This window comes from Pygocentrus nattereri, chromosome 19 (assembly GCF_015220715.1).
Source record: "Pygocentrus nattereri isolate fPygNat1 chromosome 19, fPygNat1.pri, whole genome shotgun sequence".
Taxonomy (NCBI): Eukaryota; Metazoa; Chordata; class Actinopteri; order Characiformes; family Serrasalmidae; genus Pygocentrus; species Pygocentrus nattereri.
The window spans coordinates 21,917,873-21,940,274 of NC_051229.1; the positions used below are offsets into that span (position 1 = coordinate 21,917,873).

The 22,402-nt window shown below is 42.2% G+C and overlaps 1 protein-coding gene, 1 long non-coding RNA gene and 1 other non-coding gene across 6 annotated transcripts in view; 1 reads left to right on the forward strand and 2 right to left on the reverse strand.

Moving 5' to 3' along the window:
• Positions 1 to 22,189, reverse strand: part of LOC119261596 — a 36,280-nt gene extending 14,091 nt beyond the window's left edge. The window contains exons 1-3 of one of the 3 annotated variants that reach the window (XR_005129090.1): positions 21,994 to 22,189; positions 21,535 to 21,761; positions 5,777 to 5,904 (exon numbers count right to left, since the gene is read on the reverse strand). This is a non-coding gene — a long non-coding RNA (uncharacterized LOC119261596). Of the gene's footprint in view, positions 1 to 5,776; positions 5,905 to 20,838; positions 21,138 to 21,534; positions 21,762 to 21,993 lie in introns of those variants that run through there. The other 2 variants (XR_005129089.1, XR_005129088.1) reach the window with 2 other exon arrangements.
• The window catches only part of LOC108428256 (von Willebrand factor A domain-containing protein 5B2-like), a 67,621-nt gene that overhangs the window by 32,642 nt on the left and 12,577 nt on the right, over positions 1 to 22,402 (forward strand). For both annotated transcript variants that reach the window (XM_037531047.1, XM_037531048.1), the window contains exons 10-11: positions 5,714 to 5,916; positions 11,907 to 12,021. In XM_037531047.1, the coding sequence (XP_037386944.1) occupies positions 5,714 to 5,916; positions 11,907 to 12,021 (318 nt within the window). The remainder of the gene's footprint in view (positions 1 to 5,713; positions 5,917 to 11,906; positions 12,022 to 22,402) is intronic.
• Positions 21,258 to 21,364, reverse strand: LOC119261654. Its single transcript, XR_005129147.1, has one exon. It is a non-coding gene; the product is annotated as a U6 spliceosomal RNA (small nuclear RNA).

Genomic DNA, 22,402 nt, shown 5'->3' on the forward strand with positions numbered 1-22,402 from the left:
TCTGTGCTTATGCACCGAACAGCAGTTCAGAGTACCCAGCCTTCTTAGAGTCCTTGGGAAGGGTGCTTGAAAGTGCTCCTCCTGGAGACTCTATTGTCCTACTGGGGGACTTCAACGCTCACGTGGGCAATGACAGTGAGACCTGGAGGGGTGTGATTGGGAGGAATGGCCTCTCTGATCTGAACCCGAGTGGTGTTCAGTTTTTGGACTTCTGCGCAAACCAGTTTGTCCATCACGAACACCATGTTTGAACACAAGGATGTCCATAAGTGCACATGGCACCAGGACACCCTAGGCCGCAGTTCAATGATTGACTTTGTAGTCGTGTCATCGGACTTTCGGCCATGTGTTTTGGACACTCGGGTAAAGAGAGCTGTCAACTGATCACCACCTGGTGGTGAGTTGGATCAGGTGGTGGGGGAAGATGCCGGTCAGACCAGGCAAGCCCAAACGCATAGTGAGGGTTTGCTGGGAACGTCTAGCAGAAGAACCTGTCAGATTGATCTTCAACTCACACCTCCGTCAGAACTTTGACCAGATATCGGGGGAGGTGGGGGACATTGACTCAGAATGGGCCATGTTCCGTTCCTCCATTACTGAAGCGGCTGACTGTAGCTGTGACCGTAAGGTAGTTGGTGCCTGTCGGGGCGGTAATCCTCGAACCCGGTGGTGGACACCCCAGGTGAGAGATGCCGTCAAGCTGAAGAAGGAGTCCTACCAGGCATGGTTGGCCTGTGGGACACCAGAGGCAGCTGGCAGGTATCGACAGGCCAAGCGATCTGCGGCTTCAGTTGTTGCCAAGGCAAAAACCTGTGTATGGGAGGAGTTTGGTGAGGCCTTGGAAACTGACTTTAAGTCGGCTCCGAAAAGATTCTGGCAAACCGTCAGGCGACTCAGAAGGGGAAAGCAGTGTGCCACTAGCACTGTATATAGTGGAGATGGTGTGCTGCTGACTTCGACTGAAGACGTCATTGGGCGGTGGAAGGAATACTTTGAGGACCTTCTCAATCCCACCGACACGTTCTCCAGTGAGGAGGCTGAGTCTGGGGACATGGGAATAGGCTTGTCCATTACTGAGGCCGAAGTCGCTAAGGTAGTTAAGAAGCTCCTTGGTGGCAAGGCTCCAGGGGTGGATGAGATCCGCCCTGAGTTCCTCAAGGCTCTGGATGTTGTGGGGCTGTCTTGGCTGACACGCCTTTTCAACATTGCGTGGACATCGGGGACGGTGCCACTGGATTGGCAGACTGGGGTGGTGGTGCCTCTTTTTAAAAAAGGGGACCGGAGGGTGTGTTCCAACTACAGGGGGATCACACTCCTCAGCCTCCCTGGCAAGGTCTATGCAGGGGTACTGGAGAAGAGAGTCCGGCTTATAGTCGAACCTCGGATCCAGGAGGAACAGTGCGGGTTCCGGCCTGGTCGTGGAACACTGGACCAACTCTTCACCCTCTCCATTCTGGAGGGTTCATGGGAGTTTGCCCAACCAGTCCACATGTGCTTTGTGGATCTGGAGAAGGCATTCGACTGTGTTCCCCGGGGTATTCTGTGGGAGGTGCTTCGGGAGTACGGGGTACATGGCTCTTTGCTACGAGCCATTCAGGCCCTGTACAAACAAAGCTGGAGTTTGGTTCGCATAGCCGGCAGTAAGTCAGACTCGTTCCCAGTGAGAGTTGGACTCCGTCAGGGCTGCCCTTTGTCACCGATTCTATTCATCATTTTTATGGATAGAATTTCTAGGCGCAGTCAAGGGATGGAAGGTGTCCGGTTTGGTGACCTCAGGGTCACATCACTGCTGTTTGAAGATGATGTGGTCCTATTGGGGACATCAGGCCGCGAACTTCAGCTTTCGCTGGATCGGTTTGCAGCCGAGTGTGAAGCGGCTGGGATGAGAATCAGTACCTCTAAATCCGAGACCATGGTTCTCAGGCGGAAAAGGGTGGAGAGCCCTCTCTGGGTCGGGGATAGGCTCTTGCCTCAAGTGGAGGAGTTCAAGTATCTCGGGGTCTTGTTCACGAGTGATGGTACAAGGGAGCGGGAGATTGACAGGCGGATTGGTGCTGGGTCAGCAGTGATGCGGGCTCTTTACCGGTCTGTTGTGGTAAAGAAAGAGCTGAGCCATAAGGCAAGGCTCTCGATTTACCGGTCGATCTACGTTCCCACCCTCACCTATGGTCATGAGCTTTGGGTAATGACCGAAAGAATAAGATCGCGAATACAAGCGGCCGAAATGACTTTCCTCCGCAGGGTGTCTGGACTCTCCCTTAGAGATAGGGTGAGAAGTTCAGTCATCCGGGAGGGACTCGGAGTAGAGCCGCTGCTTCTTCACGTCGAGAGGAGCCAGCTGAGGTGGTTCGGGCATCTGGTTAGGATGCCTCCTGGACGCCTCCCTCGGGAGGTGTCACAGGCGAGTCCACCTGGGAGGAGACCCCAGGGAAGACCCAGGACACGCTGGCGCGACTATATCGTATATGTTTTTTCCTACTTTTTGTACTTTCTTCCTCTCTCTGTTAGTACGTAAGTTCACTGTGTGTCTAGCGAGTTGTTTTCTGCACTTTGGACACCAAACTAATGGAGTTTGCTCTGGTCCTCGCTTTAATTTTTTCTTTGTTTGCGACTACATCCGGGGACCGCGTGCGGAGCCCGCGTGCGGAGCCATGGCTCCATTGTTTACAACCGGGGTCAGCTGTTGGCGCTGCGCCACACGGCGGTGCTGCCGGACAAGAAACCCGACATCCCCCGCGAGCTGAGGAGGAAGAGACGTGGGTGTCGTGCCGGAGCTCTACGTCGGGATAAGAGGAGACGCTACAGACCTGTTCTCCCCTCCGTCGTTGTGGGGAACGTGAGATCTCTCCCCAACAAGATGGACGAGCTGGCGGCGCTGACGCGACACCAGAGAGAAGATCGCGAATGCAGCGTTATGCTGTTCTCGGAGTCGTGGCTAAACCCCGGACGGCTTCCAACTCATATGCGCGGACAGGACAGTGGAGAGCGGAAAGAGGAAAGGAGATGGACTGGCAGTATTGGTGAATGATACATGGTGTAACCCCAAGCACATCAATACTAGCTGAAAGCTGTGCAGAAGGAACTGAGGAGGAAGATCCAGGAGGGGAAAGCTAGAGAACAGCTACAGCAGAATAATGGCAGCGGCGTCTGGAAAGGCCTTAAAGCAATCTCTGGCCACAAGAAGCCCGACTCTCAGGTGGTAGGGGACCAAAAGTGGGTGAACGATCTTAATCTGTTTTTCAATAGGTTTGATCACTCACCCGCCCCGCCCACTACACGGACATCTCTGCTGAACCCTCCTGTCTGACACTTCCAGCATGCTGCTCTACAACCTCCGTCACACCTACCCTCAGCCACACAACTTTCAGCTCACACCCACCACTGGTTCTTCTGCTGGTTGCCGTAAACCCTCAGTTCACACATTCCAACACTCAGCACCCCTCCTGCTCCAGTCTGACCTTCACAATGGCCCAGGTGAGAAATGAGCTCAGGAAGATCAAGGCGAGGAAGGCTACAGGGCCGGATGGCATCAGTTCCAGGCTCCCCAAGTCCTGTGCAGATCAGCTGTGTGGGATAGTGGAGCACATTTTCAACACAAGCCTGAAGCTGGGGAGTGTACCACAACTGTGGAAAACATCTTGTGTGGTGCCATTACCGAAAACGCAGCACCCAAAGGACCTCAGCAGCTACAGGCCGGTGGCACTGACGTCACATCTGATGAAGACACTGGAGAGGCTGGTCCTTAGACAACTCCGCCATATGGTGAGCTCATCTATGGACCCACTTCAGTTTGCCTACCAGCCTGGCATCGGGGTGGATGATGCCATCATCCACCTGCTGCATGGAGCTGTTTCTCACCTGGCGAAGCCTGGGTGCACTGTGAGAATCATGTCCTTTGATTTCTCCAGTGCCTAACGCACTGGATCCTGGACTACCTCACCAACCGTCCACAGTATGTGAGGACAAGGGACTGTGTGTCCGACATGGTGGTCTGTAACACAGGGGCCCTGCAGGGAACTGTGTAAGCACCATTCCTCTTCACCCTGTACACTGCAGACTTCATGTACAACTCACCAAACTGCCACCTACAGAAGTTCTCTGATGACTCAGCGATCCTCATTTGTGATGCGGCCGACGGAGAGTACAGAGAACTGATCCAGGACTTTGTGGACTGGTGTCTGCGGAATCACCTACAGATCAATGTGGGCAAGACCAAAGAACTAGTGGTAGATTTCCGCAGGCGCACACACCCCCTCCAGCAGTGAACATCCAGGGAACAGACATTGAAAGAGTGGACTCTTATAAGTACCTGGTTGTGCACCTTAACTGTAAACTGGACTGGTCAGACAACACTGCTGCACTTTACAGGAAAGGACAGAGCAGACTCTACCTGCTCAGGAGACTGAGGTCGTTTGGAGTGCTGGGGCCACTCCTGAGGACCTTTTTTGACACAGTGGTGGCATCAGCCATCTTCTATGGAGTGGTCTGCTGGGGCGGCAGCATCTCCACTGCAGACAGGAAGAAACTGGACAAACTGATCTGGAGAGCTTGCTCGATCCTGGGAACTCCTCTAGACCCAGTGCAGGAGGTGGGAGAAAGGAGGATGCTAAACAAGCTGGTATCCATACTGGAGAACGACTCCCACCCCAAGCATGAGACTCTGGCAGCACTGGGCAGTTCATTCAGTGACCGGCTCCTTCACCCCAAGTGTGTGAAGGAGCCCTATCGCAGGTCCTTCCTTCCTGCTGCTGTGAGACTGTTCAACCAGCACTGCTCCCAGTAGATCATACACACATACAATATACACTTATACTCAGAATGCAAATATTTTTCATTGTGCAATATGTTCATAAGTGCAATACAGGTCTTATGCAACTTTTTAAAATTATTATTCTGTTGTAAATAGCCGAGAGATTTAACTTAAATTTTTATTATTTATAATGTTTATAATGTTTCCCATTTCTATTACTGAGTGCCTTACTTCTATTATTCTGCTGCTGTAATACTGTGAATTTCCCCGCTGTGTGACTAATAAAGGATTATCTTATCTTATAAAAAATGATCGGATCGAAGCACCAACAGCTTAATAAGACTGAAGTCAAAAATATTAGACGAATGGTACAACTACTGATACTAGTTTTTGCAGAGTTGTTTAGTTCACAGAGTTTAACCATTTGATGTGCATGCTTGCTTATAAAAGTCAACATGGATGTGATAATTGGTCATGTGAATTTTTTGATACAAATTACATGAGGATTGAATGAAAAACCTAGGACTTCTTTGCAAAAGTAGATTTCACATATTCAAATTAGCCAAAAATATAAGTGAACAGAGCTAAATGGTCCAAATGGCAAATTAGTTCCTCTAGAGCCAAGGAATCATGAAAATAATTTTGTCTCTAAAAAATCTCAAATGCTTTCAGGCACCTAAGTAGCAGAAAGGAATACTACCCATTGATCAAGTTTCATGTCTGCAGAATTAACTGGTCTTTACGTTTCATTTTATTGGAAAAGAACAATAATAAGAAAAAAACAGCAATTCCAATAGGGTCCAAATACGCAGTGCTTAATAATAAAGTTCAGAAGATAAAACATGATATATCTTGTCTTTATATCGTTGGAATTGGGTTTGTAGTTCAATGGTCTGTATATCGTGGTTTAACAACAGCGCAAAATGGTCTTAATTACCCTTGTTTCCTCTGTCTCTACAAAAGAGCACTCTGGCCCAGGTATTGGATTATATCCAGAGGCTGCGTGCAGATCAGGGTGCCACCGACCTGTTGGGAGCACTATCCTGGGTCTACCGCCAGCCTGTCCATCGCAGCTGCCCTCGGCAGCTCTTCATCCTGACCGATGGCTCATTGGGCAGTGTCGGTCGAGCACTGGAGCTGGTCAGGAGGAACACCTGTAATGCCAGGTAAACATGAAAACACCTTGTAAACACCTGGTGCACAAGTTACATGACACATAACATCTGGCAAACAAAATCCAGGTGGGTATTCCACAAGGCGAGCTGCATTGCACTTATTTTAAGGAGCCTCACTTTAGTTAGTCAAGCAGTTTACTCCGAATCAGGCCATGATTCGGTAACAGAGGCTCATGTGTATGCACAGAATATTTAAGTAGCCAGGACAATCAGGTGCAGATACAGCAATATATCCTTTAATTAAAAGCAGAAAAAGAAATATTTTTTCAAACTTTTACAGTTAATTTGTTTTAGGAAAACTAATGATATTTAATATGAACAACACTTACTACCTTAAACATAACAATGTTAGTCCAAAACACTATAAAAGATTATAGATTTAAATAAATAATATATTTTGTGTACTAATATACTCTACTACTCTATTGTCTTGAGTAAGCTATTCGCAAGTAACAGAACTGGAGAAATCATGCATAATAAGAGTAATATCATTATATATCATATATCAGTAAATAATATAAAGCTATTGCCTCATTGGAGCAACATGTGTAAAATGCAGATGGAACCCACTGTGTGAAACATGAGAATGGTATGAGAATATGTGTGTGTGTGTGTGTGTGTGTGTGTGTGTGTGTGTGTGTGCGCACAGATGGGTTACTGACACAAAGTCAATGGTCACATTAAACAAACATTCTGTCCTGGCAAATTCCTGCAGGTATTGCAATTCTAGCTCATTTTTAAACATACATAAATACAATTATTACCATGCCCCAATATGGGTGGACACACAGAGACTAACAACATGGAGACAAAAGTCAACTTTTGCTACCAAAGTCCGTATTTGCCAACTTTACTGTTTGACTTAGCAGAATTGCGAGGTATAAACATTAATACTGATTTTTTTAACCGTCTTTGTAAAATAGGCTGTAGAGAGACTGCATCGTCCAACCATGTACATCACCACTTGGTTTTAGTTTCAGTGGACAGTGTGGTTAGCTGAGCTGCTGTAGCACAGTTTCTCAGCCTGTTTACTCAGTACTTGGACGTGCATTGTATATATGGTGTTTATATATCCCAAGTAAAAACTAAATTAATATTAGGTCTTCTGTCTCCAGTAGAGTTAGCATGCTTTGTGGAAAACCATCGTGTTTGTACATAAGGCTTAAAACTTGCATTCTTCTACACACACTTGTGCATCAAGTTTTCATATAGAACCATTTTACGGTCAAATATGTAAATGTATGAATGAGTAACAAATGAAGTTCCAGGTAAATAACTAACTGTGTTGGCAATGATCCATTTCAATGTATTTGAAGGCTCTATATTAATGTTCTTCACTGACAGCGAGGCTATCACTGTGAAATATGTTGATAAGCAAACTACTGATTATTTTGACATTTGATCAAGTTATCAGATTTTATGAAAGGGCCAAATTAAACAGCTTTACCCAAACAAACAAAACTATGCACAGCCTTTCCATGTTTTCATTAGCAAACAAAGCATATGAATCAGCAGGCAGGCTCTGTTTCATACTGTAAGTAAAAGCACTAAGAGGATCTATAATACATTATCATCACGCTGATTGCCAACTGATCATTCTGGATTCATTCAGATGGCAAATTTCAATCCGTCTTTCACTTCGTAATCATGTTTAATCAACTCATCATAAGTCACAGCATACCTGTAATTTTGTGTATATTTTCATATGTACATCATTTTCAGTCTGCTTTGTACGTCGATCAGATATACGTTTTCTTATACAGCACAAAAAGTGTGAAGGAATTAGGATTAGTCCATTCTGAGAAAATATAGGGCCAAAGGGGCCTGTAAAATGTAGGTTTTTTAGGCATAAACTCATGGTGCAGCATCAAAGAAACTAAAAAATCTCTGAAATGTATGAATTTTCCATAAAACCAAACTTTTGCAAAAATAATTTTGGAATTCAAAGATGAAATATTACATGTGAACTCAATATTTCAGATGATTTATGATGAGGCATTTTTTGAAAGTTCAGCTTTGAAATTTTTAAAGGTTCCTTAAACACAATTGAACTTTTTAACATGAGTTTTTTTCATGGAAATCCATGTTGTAGGTGGACAGGCTATAAGCAATATGCCGTGGAATGACCCCTATAGTTATGTGGATAAATGTCACTGTAAAAACCCAAACTGTAAATAAATTCATCAGCATTAGTATCAAATTATGTGTAAAGGTACAGAATGACTACGGTTTCTTATGATCTCCACACCACCACCATCAAGCATTCTATGAAAATATATTCTGGCACTAAACTCAAAGTCCACCCTTTTATTAGCTATTTTCCCTAAAACCATTATAGTTATGATTTTAACTCTGCAAGCATTCTCAATGGCATTTGGTGTGCCATTTGATTTTTTTGCATGATATTTTTCAGAAAGCAAGCCTCAATACAGACGCTCTGCTTATTCTCATAATACACCCCACCCTCACCCGCCACACACTCCTGTTATTGATATGCACTCAGGACATTTAAGAGCCAGGCAGACCTGAGATGAATTCCAAGCAGTGTGCATGCTCTCTGGCACCGCTTTCCTTAAAGGTTCAATTAGTTAAATGGTCCTTATTGTTCCTAGAGGAATACTAAACACTCTCTTTCTCAGTCCAGAGGGATTTTACCTTTGAATATGGAGGTAGGAAGCCATCCATGGTCTCATGAACACTTTGACAATATGGAAAATTTAAAGACAACATATCCTGAACAGTTTCAAACCAAACCAAAGTATAGTCAATCAGCCAAGACATATTTGGTATCTAAGGTTTGCTTCTTTAGCTTGCTCTGTAACAAATCTAATCTAGCCAGATAGTACATAAACATTTTTCGGAGCCGCTTATCTTTCTGGGTCATTTATTACACATATTCAGCCTGTGTGAATACAAATGTGTCGATTTTTTTATACAATGCATGCCACTTGATTCTACAACCCCAATTCCAATGAAGTTGGGACGTTGTGTAAAACATAAATAAAACAGAATACAATGATTTGCAAATCCTTTTCAACCTGTATTCAATTGAATACACTACAAAGACAAGATATTTAATGTTCAAACCGATAAACTTTAGTTATTTATAGTTTTTTGCAAATATTTACTCATTTTGAATTTGATGCCTGCAACACGTTCCAAAGAAGTTGGGACGGGGCATGTTTACCACTGTGTTACATCACCTTTCCTTTTAACAACACTCAATAAGCGTTTGGGAACAGAGGACACTAATTGTTGGAGCTTTGTAGGTGGAATTCTTTCCCATTCTTGCTTGATGTACAGCTTCAGTTGCTCAGCAGTCCGGGGTCTCCATTGTCATATTTTGCGCTTCATAATGCGCCACACATTTTCAATGGGAGACAGGTCTGGACTGCAGGAAGGCCAGTCTAGTACCCGCACTCTTTTACTATGAAGCCACGCTGTTGTAACACGTGCAGAATGTGGCTTGGCATTGTCTTGCTGAAATAAGCAGGGACGTCCCTTAAAAAGACGTTGCTTGGATGGCAGCATATGTTGCTCCAAAACCTGTATGTACCTTTCAGCATTAATGGTGCCTTCACAGATGTGCAAGTTACCCAAGGTCACAGGCACTCAGTGTTGGTTTTCTGCCTTGCTGCTTACTTGTGGAGATTTCTCCAGACTCTCTGAATCTTTTGATGATATTATGGACTGTAGATGATGAAATCCCTAAATTCCTTGCAGTTGCACGTTGAGAAACACTGTTCTTAAACTGTTGGACTATTTGCTCACACAGTTGTTCACAAAGTGGTGAACCTCGCCCCATCCATGCTTGTGAACAACTGAACCTTTCAGGGATGCTCCCTTTATACCCAATCATGACGCTCACCTGTTTCCACTTAACCTGTTCACCTGTGGAATGTTCCAACAGGTGTTTGAGCATTCCTCAACTTTCCCAGTCTTTTCAGATTCAGATTCCTTTATTGATCCCAGGGGGGAATTGCAGTTGTTACAGTTGCAGCCATTTATGTAAAAGTAAACACTTTACTAATCATTTAAGACAATATAGAGAATTTACAGTATGTACACCAGATTTAAGTACTTAAGAATATAGTAAGGTGGCGGTGATTGTGCAAGTAATATGAAACATCAGGTATAAAGCAGTTACAATTATTTAAATTATTTAAATTAAGTTAGTGTCCTTCTGAGTTATTGCACACACAATTGTTATTTTTGTTGCCCCTGTCCCAAATTCTTTGGAACGTGTTGCAGGCATCAAATTCAAAATGAGTGAATATTTGCAAAAAACAATAAAGTTTATCCATTTGAACATTAAATATCTTGTCTTTGTAGTGTATGCAATTGAATATAGGTTGAAAAGGATTTGCAAATCATCATATTCTGTTTTTATTTATGTTTTACACAACGTCCCAACTTCGTTGGAATTGGGGTTATATATTTAACAGGCGTAATGAAAAATTCTGCTTATCTGATTCAGCATGTCATGTAGCCTACTCAAAGTAACTCCTAGCTTTTAACTTTTTTAATTAAGTTAATAAAGAGCTGCTGGTTTACTGTAGGACTCACGTGTTTGTATTTGCTGTGGTCTCATTTAACTGAATGTAAAACTCAAGGCATCACAGAAACAGGCTCAACTAAGTATGTGCAGTACACTGACCACCGTTATTAGCCAGTACTGCCCTATCAAATTAAAACCAAAAGTAGTGTTTTTTCCAGCTGCTAGAGTTTAAACAAACTACCAAAGCAGTTGCTAAGTAAAACAACCAGCAGCTTAAACGGCTCTCTATACAACAGAAGAATCCATTTTTTGTTTTAACTGCAGAAGACTTTCAAATCATTCAAATCCAATGAAGCATTTCATTTGACTGCATTGCGATGTTAAAACTAGGGGAAAATCCATTTTGTACAGATCATAGGCACGAGGTAAAGATTGACCATTAGGGTGATAATAAATTATAATACAGTGGAAACTGGCCTAAACACACAACTGTGAGCCAGATCAATCGGCCCAGCTCATCAAAAAGAACTGATTCCTTTGGCTCCCAAACGGCTCTTCATTCAGCAGCAATGACAGTTTTTAAAATTCCAAAATTAGCTACGTTAGCCATGCCATCTAGCATTTACGTGTTTTCCCAAGTCTTTGTCTAAATTCTAATTAACAAACAATGACATGATATTATAAAACTCCAATAAAATTGAATCTATCTAGAAAGAGGGAGTAAACTCAAATCAAGAATATCACTGCTCTCAACACAAGACCTGTTTGCACCTTACACTGACATGCGATTTTAGAGACTGGATCATGTTTGGATTTCACTTGAACACATGAGAAGCCAGGTGAAAACACCCCAGCATTCACTGTGAGCTGATTATGGCTAGATCACTCAAAGCACATTTGTAGGTTGTCCGAGACGGATCTTGGCCACATTTAACTCAAGTGTAAACAGAATGTATTTGTGTTCTGCATATACAAATATGTAAACGGAAATGCGTCTGCTTAGCGCTGACTAGCAGGTTAGGGGATAAACAAAGAAAGGTGGAGGACACACGACGCTGGAATTTTCCCCAAGCCAAGAGCCTTGTTACACTCTGACCCCAAGGAAAGCATCCAAGCCAAACATGTGGACCGCTGTAATAAAGGGACAATGTAAACAAAGGTAAAATGGAAACAATGTGTGTGTTGATGTGTTGTTTCCATAAACAGGCTCTAATAAGCATGAAACTATTGGGTTGTTGCTGCAGCTCAACTTACAACTCTGATAGTGTTATACAGTGTAACACGTTCTAGAATGACTAAATTAGATACAGTAAACTGAGTCAGTCAGTGTGACATAACATACTCACACAAAGTGTATTCATGGCCTCAGCTATAAAACTAGGACAGAGCAAATATTCTTTTAAATAAATTTTTAAAAAATGTATGTATCAACATGCTTGGTGAGTTAAGTGACTTATCAGGAGACATGTGTGTGTGTATCCAGGTGTTTTGGACTGGGTCTCGGGCCACGGGCCTGCAGAAGGCTGCTTCAGGGCATTGCCAAGATGACGGGGGGAAATGCAGAGTTCCACTGTGAAGAAGAGAGACTGCAGCCAAAGGTGAGAGAAGACACTCGCTGTCTAGTAGAAAGACAAATCCTAACTGGAACTGAATTTAAACGACAAACAACAGAAGCCAAAACACTGAGCAAAGTTTACAGGACAGAGAACAAAATGACTTTTTTTGTTGTTTTAACTGCAGAAGACTTTCAAATCATTCAAAGCAATAATTTCTTCTGTTGTAAAGCCTTGAAAGAAAAATGGGAAGTTAGCCTGATAAATTACCCCTTGTGTTCAAGTGCTAAGTGAAGCCTTATTGATGCACATTGGCATTTCACTTGTTTCCAGCTCATGGAGGCAAACGTGAATTTTCACACCCCCCTGACATGAGAAGCATCCCTTTTTGGGTGTGTGCTTTAACTTTAGTTATATTGACCAAAGGAGCGTGAAGAGGACCATGCATCAAAGGGGAATGAAGGAAATCACGATTTACAGAGAGGAAATGACCCAGATGCTGCTCTAAAGGATACTCAACTCAACTCCTAAATAATGGACGTGGCATTAGACATAAACTACTTGTTTATTCTCCAACAATGTGGTTTGTAAGTATTGACCTCATACAATTAGCCTAAGCAACACACCTTGCTGGTAACCATTCTCTGACAATGGGAATGAACAGGAATCTTGCGAATCTAATCCCTTCGTCTTCCTCACCCAAACAAGCAGTGGCTTCGGTGCTTAGAACTCGCACTCATAGATCTTAGAAGTCTTGACAGGCTGCAGGCAGTGAGACAGGTTATTTTAAGCCTCATCCTTTCTAGGCTTTAGTAAATATGTCGGTTCACTGATAACACAGTCAGCAATGACATCGTTGAGAGGATTACTTTCAAAATGTATTCCCATACAGCTGACCGCCTAACACAAAATAAACAGAAATGTACATCCATTTGAACATGTCATTTAATATTTTGGTGTTGGAGTTACTCAGATAGTGTCTAGGTAGTTTGGAATATATACCTGTTTTTTGCTAAGACCTGAAATTGACGGTTCACATTTGTGTGGGTAAGTGACTCAAATCTGGCATTAATGTCATCGAACCCATGTCCTGAAATGAGCCGCATGCGTACATCCTAATCAATATCATCACATAAATGAACGACATGAACATCAAACTAATCAGCAGAACAAGCCTTTGTTGCAATTATTATTATTATTATTATTATTATTATTATCATCTCTTTACAGCTCTCAACTGTTCATTTCTGGAGCGAGATGAAGGTGAAAAAATGATGGCTGCACGGCCAGGAATCAGATATGAATCCAAGCTAGAATCACATATGAAAGTGGCTGAGATCTGCTTTGAAAAGATCTGATGTGTTTGTCCACACAGCTCTAAAACATAATATCTCAGTTACATTAAGGCAAAAAATGATATTGTGCCACTTTAGCTTAGTAATGTGAACACAGCTTTAAGCCCTGTTCAAGCTGGATTAGATTTACCTGGGGACGTGCTGTAATTTGAGACTAAATCTGTCATTTTAATCCAGTATGAATCAGTCATGTTTGTGGTTTTTACAGATCTGCTACATAATAATACCGGAGTGAATTACCTTCTATAATTCACTGAACTCAAAGCTTCCTCAGTATTAGTTGTCCTGTTCAAGTTGACATCACAGTAATGCAATAATAAAAATAGATAACAGAAAACTTTTTTTTTTCTTTTCTGCAACCTGAAGACAAGGCTAACGGGCAAATGGAGCTTGATTTGACTCAATTCCTTAATCCTCAGGTTCATGCTACAGAAATCCACAACAATTCCACGTATATTCTAGGGTTGTGGGAAAAACTCGATTCTTAGATACATCGCAATGCGGATGTGAACGATTCTGAATAAATTCACAAATAATAATATTATAATTTTCAAATATTTCATTTATACTGTAATGTTGACGGAACGCGAGGGGCGGAACTTCGAAGTGGGTAAGTGCAGCGCCCGAACAGCCTGTGGCAGCATGTAACACCATCACCACCGAGCAAGAAAATCTTAGAGAGCCATTTTATTCTTTCAACAAAATGCTAATGATCTAGTATAGGCTAAAAAATATAAACAAAAACGCAGACTTGCGTTGCTCTGCTTTAAGCTTTAGCTATAGCTGGTTTTCACCCATCTCCTCCAGAAAACTTTTCCTCAGAAGTTGAACAGTTTCTTGTAAAATGTCTCTCATCGTTCGACTGTTTTACGAGGCTGAAGTCGCTTCTCATTCTCCAGTTTCTTTTCCGTTCCAGGATAAATTCAGGCTGAGGCACCATTTAAGGTGGAATGGGAAAATTCAAAAAAGAAGCGACTTCATCTTCACAACCTTTGAGTGTTTGACAGTCTCTCATTGCAGGTTTAACATAACAGGAAACCAACTGCGATGCGTTATTTGCATTTATAAGCATCGCTGCTATGTGACCTGCAGAACCGACAAAAAGTTATGAAATGACTAAAGAAAACAGGTAGGACAGCCGTAACGTGCTGCGTGGACGTCCATTACCACAGGATTTTATTTTACCGTAAATGTGCATTTTATCACAGATGAGTGGCAGCTGTAGCGTCTCATGTGATCCAAACAAGCGCAGTTAATGAGAGCCTTCCAGTTCACTTGCCACATTTGTTTTATTAATAAAAGATTTTGGAAGAAAATTCATTATGGATCATTACAAATACTTTGCTTTAAAGTAAATACTTTGCTTTTAAGTTCTCACACAGTGAGAAAATAAAAATGCTGTATAGGCAAAAGATGCATCAAGATGCATTGATTATCGTCTTCTAATTGCATTGCGGCCTCTAAATCGTAATCTAATCGTGAGGTGTCTAGAGATTCTCACCCCTAGTATCTTCCCTCCTGTACACTATGATTAGGTACCACTGTTTAGAACTGCCGTCGATAATGGGCGTTAAACCACATTGTTGTCTCTGCCCTCATACAGTGTCGCACATTTTTTTTGCACCATATTTGCCATGTAGCCTAAAAAGACATTTCTACTGTTTGGAAGTGGCGCTGAGGTAAACCTGAAGTAAATGTCCACACGATGATATTTCGATCCAGGCTGTTAGGGGTGATTTGGGGAAAGTATACAGATCCTTTATGCCGAATCAGCCAGTCAAACCATGTACAAATTACCTGATCACCTCTGGTAGAACTAATACAGCTCGAATAGGGCTTTAGTTTCAACTGTAATGTGAAAAGTGATGCAGTTTGACACTCTGAGGTGGGCTGATGTAAGTGCTTAGCATAATTTTGTCATGTATTTATTTTTACAGCTTAATAAAGAATACACAAATCTTTAAAAATACCTACATAAACACTTAATATTTAACAATACTTTAAAAACTTCAAATTATTCAGGCCAGAGTTATTACAGTTCACTGAAACTTATGCTAAAATAAAACCTAGCAGTGAAAAAACCTGCTTGTTCACTGTAATAAAAATAAACACGAGTGTTAAAAGAAAAATAAATAAAAACTATAGTGTCCAATGCAAAACTCAAACAAAGCAGAATTACGGAAAAATAAAATACTTTACTTTTTGTTTTTTCAGTGCGGGAATAAGAGTTTAGAAGTGGATTCATTTAAGTCCAGCAAAAAAATGTGCAACGCTGTCGTTAACGCAAAACACTAATGACTGAACTGTGGACAATGTGCAAATGTAATGTCATTTAAAATGACTTTCATCAGAATTTTTTCACCCCCAGAGAACCTCTGCACTGTCAGCAATGAGCACAGCAGCACTGATGGGGAAAAACTAAAATGAAAAACGACGTCTGTGCTCATGTGTTTTTTATGCAATGAAGTAAAATCTCCTGGTCACACAGAGACAAAATTTAATGACAAGTGTAAATGGAACCCACCCAAGGTAATCCAGGCACAACCCAGACACAAAACACATGTTAATGCAACGTTTGGCTCATCGTCTTTTACACAAGGTCTTTCAGGAAACATTAATGAAACAATACAAAGAACAGCCCATGTACAAGTGCATTAACTTCCATCTTAAAACACGTTTTTAATTACATGTGTTAGTGCTGTACAGTTTAATCAGATTTTTGAGAATATCTGTTAACTAAGTAAAGCTAATTAGTTAGCTATCTCAGCATTTGTCTGCATTATGAATTGTTACACAGCATATTCAATTATTTTTATCAAACACATGTACTTAAATACAGTTTAGCTTAGAGCCACCATAAGTATGTCTGTTAACAGTTTTGGTATCGAGTAGCGAGTGCGATCCTTTACATAGAATAACAGAGATTAATCCAAACGTTTTTCAGCTTCAGGAATGAAAAAGTACCCACTCTCCAGATGATCAGGACAATGCATCAGACATTATGTGCTCTTTCAACCTAATAATTCTAATAATTCTGACTTATTAACGGCTGCAGGCCTTCTCACTGCAAGTTTGTTGTTAGGAGTTCTGTCAAAGTTTCTCTTTGCTTGGCATTTAGAGGAGCATTTAGAGGCAATGACTGGCAGAGAGGCATGGCAATCAGATTATTTCAAAGACTAGTCCTTGAGCAATACAGTGTAGTATTCCTAAAGTATTACGCTGTGTAAATGTGTAAGTTTGTAAATGATTTCAATGTGGAACAAAAATGGGAGCCTTGCACAAAATAGCTCTTTCCCCAACATATACTGCTGTCTGTAACCGTGCGACAACATCCCTGAAGCATCAACCCAGTGCATGCCGTCTTTTAACACCATTAAATGCAGAGGCCCCTTGAAACTTACTGTCATGCAGTAATGAGCACTTAGCATTTTCATCCAGCCGGATTCTGAAGAATGTACAACACATTAGGCCTTGCAAAAATGAAGTTAAATGTTTTAGATGATGGGCTGTGCTACATATTGTGGAAACCAGTAGCGAAGTATATAGTTTCTATGTAGATTTAAAGGGGAATTCTGCATAAGTGGGTTGATTTTAAGGAAATTTGCTGACTAAGCTTTACAACGGTGGCAATTAGAATCCAGGGGTTGCAATGTAACCAGGGGTTACAGTGCAAAGAATAATCACTGTATTTACTATCCAAAATGACCAGTGAACCTGCACGTCTTTTGTGCTTTGGGCACTATTTAGCCTCACCCTGTGTGTGTGTCTCTACACCATGAATGGATTAAAAAAAGTTTCACGCTAAAATCGTATGTCCCAGCTATCAGAACACAATGTCTCAGGCATCATCCAGCATATTTGGGATAATTTTATGTACCAACTATCCTTTCGAGCCATTAAACACTTGAGAACAATTGTGACCTGGTACTTTTCCTTAGAACAGAGCCCTTTACATTTAAACCATTTTGTTATGCACAAATTTTATTAAATTTATAAATAATTGTGTAAAAGTTACTGTTTAACATGTCATAGCGAAAATTTGCTACTTCTTATACTGTATCACTACACATGCTAAAAAGCAATGTGGTACATATGACCTGATATTAGCCATGTCCGAAAACCATCCTGTGGGCTGAGTCACACCTCTGGATGTACCTAGACAGCCAGGTATAATTACATATAGACTACATTAATGTATTCAATTGAGGTTTGTTAAAGTAGTTAAAGAAATTAAAGATGATTTACTCGCATATAACTGTAGCGCCCTCAGGGGTGATAGTGGGAAAAATTCCTGAGCCTGAACTTTTTTTCTCTGCTCGGGAGGTGAGCAGGGTGGGGGTGCTATGTATGCAACACACTTAACACATAACATAGCTTGTGTCGGTAACTTCCTGAGTAAGCTGGGGGGCCTCGGCTGCTGACCTGGGGTGTCTGTGTGCTTGCCCTGGTTGGTGGTGGGTGGGTGGGTGGGTGGGGGCTCGGGGGGCGCTGCCTTTTTGCCTTGGGGTGTGGGGCCGGGGGCGCGTGGAGGGTGGGGCGGGTTGACCTGCCTTGCATCGGGGCGTCGGGCCTGTGCCCTGGTGGTTCTGGGGTGTCTGGGTGGCGGGGGTGGGGCGGTGACCATTGGAGGGTGTGTGGGGTGGACTGGGGGCAATGGGTTCCTGACTCAGGCCAGCTTGTCTTTTGTCTCGTTAATGTCTGTTGTTGTTTGACCGGAATGGTTCGGTGCAGGTGTATATAGGTGTGTGGGTCTATATGTAGGTGTATATATGAGAGCAGGTGGATGTGGGGGTGCATATATGTGTGGGTGTATATAGAGTGTGAATGTGTCTAGGTGTACATATAAGTCTAGGTGAATGTGTGGGTACACATGAGTGTGGATGTATGTGTGGGACGGGTGTGTGTATGGGTAAAAAAAAAAAAACAACAAAAAAAAAACAACACATAACTTGTTGGCCCCTGGGCGCAGATATACATCTATGTATAACCCTGATCTTCATTACTGTCAAAGAATTTTTGCTTTTGAATTAGTCCCTTCAATGATAGATTGTGTTGAATTTTGTTGAAATACATGAACAACATTCAGACATGAGATAAACAAACCCAATATAAGCCTATATTTCAGAAGCTTGTGCAGATTACCAGAACTCTTGGGACTAGCAGGCCTGTTCAGGAATCCATACCTGTTTTTAACTAGTCACATACCTTATTGCTTCTATAGCATAGGAGACTACAGATACTACAGCCATATGGTCAGCAGGTGGCAATAACAATACTCCAAAGTAAACTAGGAATTGATTAGTAGCCTAACCATTGACTAAATGACATGAACAAGGACACATTCATTTCTTTTAAAAATATAATAGCAAACTATGCAGCATTTATTTTAAATATTTTGAAACAGTTACAGTGCAACAAACTCATAAATAATACTACAGCCCTAAAATTACTATTCAGTTCCATTTTCCCCAGGCTTAATATAGTTGTGTTCCATGGCTGAGTTTATACGTTTTGCGTTGACAGTGGAATCTATCAATTTGTTTGGTCAAAGTAAGTCCCGCCCCGCCCTGTTTCTGACTGGCTTAATGGCTAGTAGGCTCGGCCTTGGTGTTGGTTACAGTGAAACCTGCGCATGTCAGATCAAGAGAAGTGTCAGATCCTATGGTCAGATCACGAGGCCAGGGGTCGGCAACCCGCGGCTCCCCCCCCCGTTTTCCCTGGGCACCGTGCTATTTCTCCTAATAAACACACAGACACATGTTAAAATCTTCATCATTCACTGCTACTGTCACAATATTTTAGCATAAACATTAACCCACATTTTGCAATATAAACATATACCAGTGAATTTGTTAAACAACCAGTCACGGCTGCATAAAAATGCCAACATTCTCTTTTCAAAACAATGGCTACAATTTCTAATTGTGTTGTTTCCTGACAAATATTGCCATTTCAATGTGATTATTGTCTGTGTATTAAGCTCCAGGTCTTTTCTCTAAAGTACAGTAACTAGTACAACCACTTTTTCACACCTGAGGCTTGAGCTGAATGTAACGTGCCAGACTGGCAGTGCACCATCTGTGTTACTAGATGAAGTTTCCCCATTCAAAACCTAAGACAACATTGAAAATTGCAGGAGATAATTAGAATTCCACCTTTTACCATCTGAAAACTGCACTTTTCAAACTGTGATTTCAAATCTAACAAATTCAGCCCTATTGGAAACAGACGCACCAATCTTTCAAGAGTTCTACCTAATGCACTTGCTGAGATGTAAACAAAGTCAGAGTGGTTTGGTGTGAAATGGTTCACTGTGGATAAAACCACAGACGATGGTTTTCCTTTATGGTGGTGGTGATGGGTGGTGGTGACCAGAGGTCACAATGTCTGCAGCACAAATAAAGACATTTTATATACTATCTGACTGAACCTGCACATGAGTTCTGGGTCTCCATATGAAACGGTGATCATGATAAGATAGTGCTTGTAAATGTATCTCTCCACTGCTGATTACATCTGAAAGACATTTAGGCCAAAAGCTATTAAAAACAAAGTTAGTGTCATCAGGCAGTAAATTCATAACCATTACACATAATAACTTAGTCTGAGTGGCGGTACTGGGCAGAAATGTTGAAAAATTGGTGTAAGCGAGACATTAGGACACCATTGGGGTTATATTAAAGCATGGACAGTATTTAGGGATTTTTGGCAAGTAAAAAATTGATGCATAATTCATTCATTACAAACGAGGTCATTTAGAGTGGTTATATTTAGACTAGGGCACATAATGTCTCCAGTGCAAATATAGCAATGTTTATATCAGTAAATCTACACTTCTCAGTCTATGTAGTAAATAAAAAAACTATTATTCCTGAGCTCCGCCCTTCATGTACTGTAAACCAAAACCTTCTCTTAAAACCATGATAAAACTACGTCTCAGGTAAATTTCAGGTATCTGTCTTTCTCTTAGGCAGGTAGCTTTAAGACATTTGGTTCCATTAAATTAAACAGACTGTTTACTTCCTACTACTTACTTAGAGTTATATGAGAATTTTGAAAAGTCGGCGGAGTTCCCCTTTAAGATGCCTCTTTACTCCACTGTTCTTATCTAGACTCAGAATAAGATCGATTACACACAAAATGCTGCTCTGTTAAAGCCACTGTGCTAAATTCAGCAGACACAACAGATTTTACTGCACATTTCTGTACGCAGCTCTAGACCTGTAGCGTTATTTATGCTCACTACATCCAGCGGTGAGAAATGTCCCACGGCCTCTGTCCTCTCATATCCTCACAGGTAAATGTGTTTAATCACCAGATCCGATTAGACTCTGGATAAAAACTCGTTAGAGCCCTTTGTGCGTTTACAACAGACTTCAGCTGCTCATCGTTTCACCACAGGCTAATTCAGCTAACGCGCGATCTGGAAATCTGGCCAGCACAGCGCGGGGCTCCTACAACATTTACAAGAATAACGCGAATTAACCACTTTGGGCTCCCAGAGTACCTGAACAGTTAACATGTCATTCCTGGCGCAGGTGCCACGACCGAGGCCCGTTTTTAGCCGCCTCAGGGAGCCCGTGCTGCCGCCAGCGCTGCCAGACCGACCGCTGGAGCCCGGAGCTCCCGGTAGCAGTCAGTCTAATCTCCGTGTCGGGGGGATTTTTTAGTGTGTTTTTAATAAAATCTCTCCCGGCGTGTCGCAGGTCCTTGATATCAGCTCCTGGAACTCCGTGCGTTTATCTAAAAATTCCTAAAAAACTAAAAAAAATGTTTTAACAAAGTAGCTCACTAGATAGTTGTGAAGCCCTGAGAGGCGAGCGGTTAGAGCAGCACACGCTCTGCGGGCCACCTAGTGTTTAAACCTGGAACTGCACCACCCGAAATATTAAGAAAAAATAGCAGGGACGGCCAAAAGGGCATTTTCAAAATGAGGAACGCTTCACGATTTTGCGTGTCATCCTTGCGCAGGGGCCATGCTAATCTTCTCTGTATCGTTCCAATTTTAGTATATGTGCTGCCGTAGCAAGCACGAACTACGAGGTTCAGCAGCTCCTATAAAGACCCGGACTGCCGACAATGTTTTCAGTTCATGGTTGGTGAGAAAAAAACCCATAAACTTAACATAAGGGTCAAAAAACTAAATATATGCCCAATATATAGCCATGTTTAGTAATAAACACTACATTATTATTGTATTTACCTTTCTTTTATTCCTCCACGAGCTCCTGGGGCGTGTACTAGGGGATATGCAGAACAGATGGGGACCTAGGAGCTAGGATTGGCTGATGTGTGGGTTGACTCATTCTCTGTCTGCCCTCCCCCACAGCAGCTTTACTGCTTCCTCGCCCGCTGCCTACCAAGCCCTCTTTCGCTAGAGCACAGCAGAGAACAAATGGCAGAAGCACCCAGGAGCCGTTCTTTCAAGACCTACAAAAGACAAAAAAAAGTGGTGACCTATACATGATCTAGCCACTTGCAGAGGAATTAAACTGAAATGGGATATACTGGCAGCCGTCTCGGATCCTCCTCCGCTCAGTCAGGAAGTTGTAGTACCTCTCTGTGCCGCAAGAGTAGTTCTCGGAAGAGCTCACACCTCCAAATCACTTCAAACAAGAAGTCAGAATAACAGAAATGCTTTTTAAAAGAAATTAGTCCTTACCTTCAGCCTCAAACACTTTATGAAGTGCGTTTCAAGACATTCAGGGCAAAAAATAGTGCTGGATGTTCAGGAGAAAAGGCCAAACCTAATGCAGAAAGTGGGCAGACAATGGGAAAGTGTTTAGGTTCAAATTAAGATTAAGTGAGTCTTATTAGTCCCACAACGGGGAAATTTCACCTCTGCATTTAACCCACCCGTGAAGTGAAACATCACATACACTCAGTGAGCACACACACACACACTAGGGGGCATAATTTGGCTAATATGGTAGCGTCCTCAGGAAATGTGTTCTCCTGTTTATTCTGGTTTGTGGTTCTCCAGCAGTTACTCTCTGGGTTTCTTCTGACAATGACTCTTAATGTAAATGTGGGGCTAAGCTTCCTTCGCTGTGTTTATGCATTAGAACAAG